Source organism: Pinus tabuliformis, chromosome 4_1 (genome assembly GCF_031772625.1).
Source record: "Pinus tabuliformis cultivar Carrire ecotype Pingquan chromosome 4_1, CPIR1, whole genome shotgun sequence".
Classification (NCBI taxonomy): domain Eukaryota; kingdom Viridiplantae; phylum Streptophyta; class Pinopsida; order Pinales; family Pinaceae; genus Pinus; species Pinus tabuliformis.
Genome location: NC_142303.1, coordinates 333,559,013 through 333,567,163, shown reverse-complemented (window position 1 = coordinate 333,567,163; position 8,151 = coordinate 333,559,013). Strand labels below are relative to the sequence as shown.

The following is an 8,151-nucleotide window of genomic DNA, read 5'->3' as shown; positions in this document are numbered from 1 at the left end:
TCGCCCAAATGACGAATTTTTCGTTAGAGTCTAGCAATTTTTTCTTTTCAAGAAATCCGACCATAAGAGTGTTTGAGTAGTTTTTTTGGATGGTGGAAATAGATTCAATATCTTCAATAACCCCAGGAACACCCAAAATTCTGAAGCTTAACAATCCGAATTTCCAAATTTTTTTATCAAATTTCATCAAAATTGTGCTAAATTTTCTATTCCTTTTTAAACAAAAACATCACTTCCTTAACTAATCTCAATTCCAACCTTACCTAAATTTAAACTTAAATAATAATTTTTTTGATTATTATTTTAAGCTAACATTTTTTTTAACTCAGTCAAATATCACATAACTTTAAGAATAAGTGATGCCCCCTCTGATCATGATGAGAGTAATGCGTCCCTTAACTTCAATCGATATTCCACAACCTTAAATATGTTACTAAGATTTATACCTTAGATTTCACATTACAATTAATTATTATGATAAACCTAGTGTCAATGCCAACATTACATAGATTTAGGCATAAACAATGACTCCCTTTTTATTTTAAACTAACTTTTTCTACAAATTAAATATTACATAACTTTAGGAATACGTGATGCCCCTCTCACCATGATGAGAGCACTCTGCCCCTCAATTTCAGTTGATATTCCATAACCCCAAGTTTGTTAGTAAGGTTTATTATGGAAAACCCCTTATCAAAAAAAAATATTAATTAGATAATTCCCAATCAACCGTTAGTATCTCCACTCTTTCTAAAAATAACCACAATGAAAAATCGCATTTTACCCAATTGGAAGAAAAACATATATAAAACAAATAAGATATTTTTTATATTATTAAAATAACTTTTTAAATTCTTGAGCAAGTCTCCACCAACCAGTATGTCGCAGACTTCCACGGCGTTGGCGCCGGACTTCAACTCTAATTAACTTTTGAAAATCCAAAATCTTAGCTCCGCCGTTACCGGGCTCCACGTGTTCGTCGTATGTCCCGGTAGACCAAACAAAACTCCGCTTTTCCCGGACGGCGAGATATTATTTTGTTACCGCCAAATAAATTCCGACGCCGCTTCCCCGGGGTGTGCACGTATTCTCAGACCGACGTACCAGGGCTGGGCCGGCCCTACCCACTTCTGTAACCGTATTTACTGGGGTAAATGGACGAACTCCACGGATTCAAAATTCCCCGTTAACTGTAATCGATTGTTCATCCCAAATCCGCCGGTAAGAGCAAAGGTGAAAAGGATTCGCTTGACAGCGGGGAGATCGGGATTGGTGGAAGCCGAGGTCGAAATACATTTAAAGATCAGTGGGAGAGGAGGATACCATTCGTATCGGATCGGCCAAGGGAAAGAGAGCCGATGGATTGTTGCAGGCGAGAGAGAGATAGGCACTTGCAATAATTTTTTTCAAAGAGGGCGAAATCCGGCGACGGGGCGGAGGATTTTCTTGATTTTCTCGTATTTCTTGCATTTTTGAGTGAATTTTGAGGGTGCTGATTGTGTGCGGGAGATCTCTGGTAATTTTTTTGTTATTTTATGAGGATAATATAGCGGTGGTAGCCGTGGGACCCCAGGCGGCTTACTGGTAAAAAAATTGAGTTTGAAAAGGCACACGACGGGCTTTTCCTTTTTCTCCTTTTCTGACGGCCCCGAACAAGAGTTTGGCCAAGTTTGCGAAGCAATTTGGACTGGTAAGGATCTGTTAATTGGATTTTTCTGTTTATTATTTGCTTAATTCTCCGGATCGTTTTGCGAAATGTCTTTCTGCAATCAATGCGCTTTGTTTTGGCCGTTTATTTGCAGACATTGTGGTATTTTTACATATATGGTTTGTTTTTTGTTTTTAGGTTGAAATTTTCCTGTTAAATGGCGGTCTTAGTTGCTTGTCTCTTCTACTTTTGATTTTACTTGAAATTTTCAGTTGAATGCCAGACTTACATGCCTAATTCTCCGGATCGCTTTGTCAAACGATTCTCTGCGTGAATTTACCTTTTTTTGTTGATTCTTTGCAGGCCTCACGATATCTTTGAGTTCTTTAGATTAAGGACGGATTCGCTCTTCGCTCGGCGGTTAGAAAAGCATTGAAGGAGCCTGTGAAGTGGCTTTTCAATTTGATAACGGAAGAATGTCGTCGACCTTGAGCTACAGAGGTCATGAAGCTCCCTCTAACAGTGATGAGTACTCTCCTAAGCCAGAAAAGCCGTGGTCTATTATCAGGCCAGTAGATTATTTGCTCAGGGAGCAGCGGCTGCTGTTTATTTTGATAGGAATCGCCATCGCATCGACTTTCTTTATCCTTCAGCCTGGTTTTTTGGCTTCTAATGTTAATGAAAATGGAAGGTTTGTGCCCGACAAACCTCATCGGGTTGTTTATGAGACTCCTGTTTCTCGGTTTGCTCAGTATCATTCGGGTTCGATGGTGAATTCGGGGGCTAAAGTGCCCCTAGGTTTGAAGAGAAAGTCCCTGCGAGTTGTCGTGACGGGTGGAGCTGGCTTTGTTGGCAGTCACCTAGTTGACAGGCTCATGGCAAGAGGCGACAGTGTTATTGTTGTCGACAATTTCTTCACAGGAAGGAAGGAGAATGTTTTGCATCATTTTGGCAATCCGAGGTTTGAACTGATAAGGCATGATGTTGTGGAACCCTTATTGTTGGAGGTTGATCAGATCTACCATTTGGCTTGCCCCGCTTCCCCTGTGCATTACAAACACAATCCTGTGAAGACTATCATATCCTTTACTGATCGAAATACGAAATGAATCTACGCTTTTTAAGAAAATTTATGTAGATCTTACTTTTTTTCACAATGGAGGTTTCTATTCAGTGTTTGTTTTTGATAAAACTGTTATGTTTTGCTCCGAATCCTTAACTCGAGCTTTACAAAACTAATGTTGTGGGAACCTTGAACATGCTCGGACTTGCCAAGCGTGTTGGGGCACGCTTTTTGCTTACAAGTACCAGTGAGGTTTATGGAGATCCTCTTGAACATCCTCAAACTGAAGCTTACTGGGGCAATGTTAATCCCATCGGTCAGTTTCTTGCCGGATTTAACTTGGATGAAGGCGGTCACCATGTTTTATTTTCAATTATTGTTCCATGTTTGTCTTGTATTGAAATCTAAAAGACTTGTCGTTTTCATGATGATATGCAGGAGTCCGCAGTTGCTATGATGAGGGTAAGAGAACAGCCGAAACTCTGACAATGGATTATCACAGGGGAGCAAATGTTGAGGTGTGTTGTGAATCTGAGTTTGACTTAATATCTGTATTAAATCTCAATATATTAAAACTCATTTCACATCACACTTGCCAAGATACTTATTTGATATCGTGCTTTCAGGTTCAGATTGCTCGAATTTTCAATACATACGGTCCGCGAATGTGCCTTGATGATGGTCGGGTTGTAAGTAATTTTTTTGCTCAGGTAAGTTACTGATTTTCTTCCCAGGCTCTCAAGACTATGCTCTCATAACTTAGTAGTTGTATGATGCATTGAATGTTGGTGTTACATAAGCTGTGTAGTTGTAGACCATAGGATGATTCTCCTTGAAGCAAAATCCAGAGCTACAGTATCTGTCTACTGGTACTTTGATCTTTCTTTTTAGCTTAGTTGCTATTCACAAGTGCCGTTCTATTTGGTGTGTTTGTCGAAGGGCCTAGAGCTTTTTTATTGCAAGCCATAGTCCAATAAACGTTAGCAATCCTTTAGTAGCTTGATAGGTACTGCAAAATACTGAATAGACACCAAATTATTCTAATAGAAATCTTTGAGAATTACATTTACCCGAAAAGTCTGAAGTAATAAGTCATTCAGAGGGTAATTGAAAAGCATCTTATATGGATCAGTAAGAAAAAGCACGGATTTATGGAACTTTGTCAAGTATATGGATTTCTCATTTTTGTAATATTGTACTATTGCACTTAAATGGTGCCTCTGCACTTAAATGGTGCCTCTGCTTAAGACGATTTTTTTTGTTTTTGTTTTTTGGTCTTTATTTGTTTCTTGTTTCTTTTCTCTTTTATTCCTTGGTTTGTTAATTTGATTTTTGCCACTGTTTTGATGATTTGCCCAAATGATTATCTTTGCTATTCACTCAAGGCCTTTGTGTATAACCTTTTGATTTTGTGCCTTCGTTATTTGCTAGTTCCTTTGTGCTTAATCTTTTCTTTGTATAGTGATTTGATTTGGGATTTATTCCTTTTTCTTGTCTAAGCTAATTTTGATAATTCCTTATTATTATGTATAGGCTTTGCGCAAGGAGCCTTTGACAGTCTATGGAGATGGGAAACAGACACGGAGTTTCCAGTTCGTTTCTGATCTGGTAAGTTGACATTTGCAGCAGAGATATTGGTCCATTGTTTGTCACTCCAGGTTGTTGGAAGTAATATGGTACTGTTTTGTTTCACTTCTCAAATAAAAATTAACAACAAACACTTCCTTGAAAATCCTGAAGGTTGAAGGCCTTACGCAACTTATGGAAGCATGTTGGTCCTTTCAATCTTGGGAATCCTGGGGAATTTACAATGTTAGAACTAGCACAGGTATCTGTCAATCCTTTCATACTTATTTCAGGCTACTGGAAAAGAGTTGTAGATTTGTTGATGTCATGCCTGGTTATTATTCATGGAGCATGATATACTTGAGCATGCAATGGATTTAGTGTTGTGGTTCAGAAGGTCTTTAGTTTTCTTGTCACTTTCCAGTTGCAAGCCGATATAGGCAATTCAGTTGTAGACAGTCTGCCCTTCATAATTGGTGTGTTGGCCAAGGGAAAATCTACAATTCTCATTTATGGAAGCTTGAATCTTATTTTTTCTTGGTGTGAATACCAATTGTTGCTTTATTGTATTGCAGGTTGTAAAGGAGACAATAGATCCTAATGCAAAGATTGAGTTCAGACCAAACACAGAAGATGATCCACACAAGAGGAAACCTGATATTACTAAAGCAAAAGATCTACTTGGCTGGGAACCCAAAGTGTCCCTAAGAAAGGGTCTTCCCCTGATGGTCGAGGATTTCCGTTGTCATGTTTTTGGAGATGAGAAGGATGGGAGTGTAAAGAACAAACATACCTCTCTGAATGACAATTGAAATGTCAAAATTCTCTGCACCCTGACAATGGGTATCTAATTGCATAACGTGGCACTGTTGACATGCAAGGGCAAATCTTGTGCACATGTCACAGTTGATGAGAGGCCCGACTAGAGTTCTTTTAGGTTAGGTTTATTCATTCATTTTTGGCATATCTCCTATCTCAGTTTCTATAGAATATGTTTGCATGATTTATATTCTGAAGCTATGTAATAACATTAGGCTCTCGAGAATTTGATCAGTTCTAATCTCTTATTTGGCATTACAAATCTTTTTGTCAAAGTGCCTTATTCCTGGTAGGCATGAAGAGAAAACTCTTGAATTGAAGCAAATTGCATATCCCTGGTGCCCATTTTCTTGATTTCCATATATGTATGGTTCAATGTTGTCAATGTTTGAAGCACTTACAAGAAGCCTCTGAACAACGGGGACTAGTTTCAATGCTGGATGCAAAAATGATACCATATTATTCATTGTTCATTGGCTTAATTGCTGGAGTTGCTAGTAATTGTTTTTAAAGCTTTTGACCAGGTTATGAAGTAGAACAGTCGCAGTGTCTTGGCCATAAATCAACATTAAATGGTTTGATAGAATTGCATGCAACTTCTTTAAATTGAAACAAGTTGCCACCACATAAACAAACACAAAACCCAGATGGCCAATAATTGTATTTACGAACGGATATTGCTTTTTCTACAAGAATTGTTTTTTCATCTTGGACATTTCCATTTTTATGTATAGTTATTTTTCAGATTTTTTAATTCATTAAATATAAATCAACTATTGAAGGTGGATGCTTTTCTCATTTATGTTTTATGTTTGTTTTTCCTTTTTTAATGTTTGTTTTTCCCTTTTTAAGAAAGAGCAGTTGAAAATGGATGAAATAAGACATGTACAGCAAACATGCAGATGACTTTTCTGTTTTTAATGATATTATATGTTATGAGAAATTAGCAGGGTTGTGGATTTGAGGGAGTTTTTACTGTTACTTTCCACCTTATGAATCTTCAAAATGAAAAAATGTGGGTCATGTTTTTTAAAGGAATGATGAATTATTTTTAAATAGACAATGTTGATATTTGTATTGCGAAAGAATGTTTCCTCTCTGGAGGAGGTCACATATTCAAGTTCTTTATTTGGAGGGTACAGTTTCAATCACAGATTCGAATTCTTTCTTTGGAGGGTACAGTTTCAAATCAAGAGTGGGTAAGGTGTATGAAAGATACCTTGCAAAACTCCTTTTGCAGCAAGATCAACCTTTCTAAAATACCAAAAATACAAAGCTATCATTGGGGAACAGGGCAGCTTTTAAATGATAGTTACGGGGTACTCGTAACAATCTACAATTGAATTCAAGGAAGTGTTGTTTGCCTCTGCAGGATCTGTTCTTTAGTATATGTATTTCAGGACCCGTTGAAAATGTAGACATCCCGACTGTTCATGTCGGACAAAAAGTTTCAGTGAATGACATCGCTTTTGGGATTCCTTTGTGTGTTTTTTTTGTTGTAGTAGTAGTATCAGATGCATGTCAAATGACACATGGGAATTGTTTGTAGCGTTGGTAGAGGATTGGCCGATTCATATTATTTGTAGGGGTTAGATTTTGTTTGAAGTAGAAGATTGTAACTATTTTGGTGGCTGAACATGAAATGTTGCTTCAACCCTGGCTTATTTATTTTTGTCATGGCCTATTTAGGTTTGTCTTTTAGGCATGTCACAAAACATCTTGTAGCATGTCTGTCTGTTAAGAAAAGCAGAGATTTCTCCAAGCTCGTCATGGCCTATTTAGGTTTGTCTTTTAGGCATGTCACAAAACATCTTGTAGCATGTCTGTCTGTTAAGAAAAGCAGAGATTTCTCCAAGCTCGTCATGGCCTATTTAGGTTTGTCTTTTAGGCATGTCACAAAACATCTTGTAGCATGTCTGTCTGTTAAGAAAAGCAGAGATTTCTCCAGCTCAGAAATGTTTACTTCTAGGATCTCTTTTAAAGAAATCTAGAGCCCTATGTGGAGTACGTGGAATTTACGTTGATTGGGTTCAACTGAAAGCACACATTTTGAAATCACTCGAGGATGATAGTCAGTCCCATGTAATCTGTACTTGAAATGACATATTGGAATTTATCTTTGCAAATACAATTTGTGCTAGTAAGATTTGAAGTTTACAACTCATTATTGGAAACATCGCAAATCCAATACAATTTGTTCGAGTAAGATTTGAAGTTTACAACTCATTATTGGAAATATGGTAAATCCATCCCCTATGGTGAAGCATCTGAACAATTGGTTAGAGATGTAAAATATACTATCAATTAAACATTTATATTTTCAATTCAGCATATTCAGCATTATAACAATTTGTTAGAGACGTAAAATATACTATCAATTTACCATTTATATTTTCAATTCAGCATATTTAGCATTATATGTTTTAGTAGTTAGAATGATTTTGTTATAATATTTATCCTTGTGGTTTTTCTTGAAAAAAAAGATATATTTTCTATTTTTTTGACATTCTTTAAATGGGAGGGTGGGGGAGCACTGAAGAAGCTTTATATTAACATTATTTACAATCCGTACAAACGACAATTTAATATTTATATTTTCAATTCAGCATATTCAGCATTATATGTTTTAGTAGTTAAAATGATTTTGTTATAATATTTATCCTTGTGGTTTTTCTTGAAAAAAAAGATATATTTTCTATTTTTTTGACATTCTTTAAATGGGGAGAGGGTGGGGGAGCGCTGAAGAAGCTTTATATTAACATTATTTACAATCTTCAGCTTTATATTAACATTATTTACAATCTGTACAAACGACAATTTAACATTTATATTTTCAATTTAGCATATTCAGCATTATATGTTTTAGTAGTTAGAATGATTTTGTTATATTATTTATCCTTGTGGTTTTTCTTGAAAAAAAAGATATATTTTCTATTTTTTTGACATTCTTTAAATGGGGAGGGTGGGGGAGCGCTGAAGAAGCTTTATATTAACATTATTTACAATTTGTACAAACATTATTTACAATCTCTACAAACAACAATTTAACATTTAT

The 8,151-nt window shown here is 36.2% G+C and overlaps 1 protein-coding gene across 1 annotated transcript; it reads left to right on the top strand.

Annotated features, from left to right (window-relative positions):
* The first annotated feature begins 1,202 nt into the window (after positions 1–1,202).
* AUD1 (NAD(P)-binding Rossmann-fold superfamily protein) lies at positions 1,203–5,567 on the top strand. The gene is given in 9 exon segments (XM_089419728.1): positions 1,203–1,690; positions 2,012–2,727; positions 2,880–3,027; positions 3,150–3,229; positions 3,338–3,421; positions 4,245–4,319; positions 4,452–4,477; positions 4,479–4,539; positions 4,853–5,567. Coding segments are annotated over 8 exon segments (1,314 nt in total). The 5' UTR covers positions 1,203–1,690; positions 2,012–2,124; the 3' UTR covers positions 5,090–5,567.
* Positions 5,568–8,151: the final 2,584 nt, after the last annotated feature.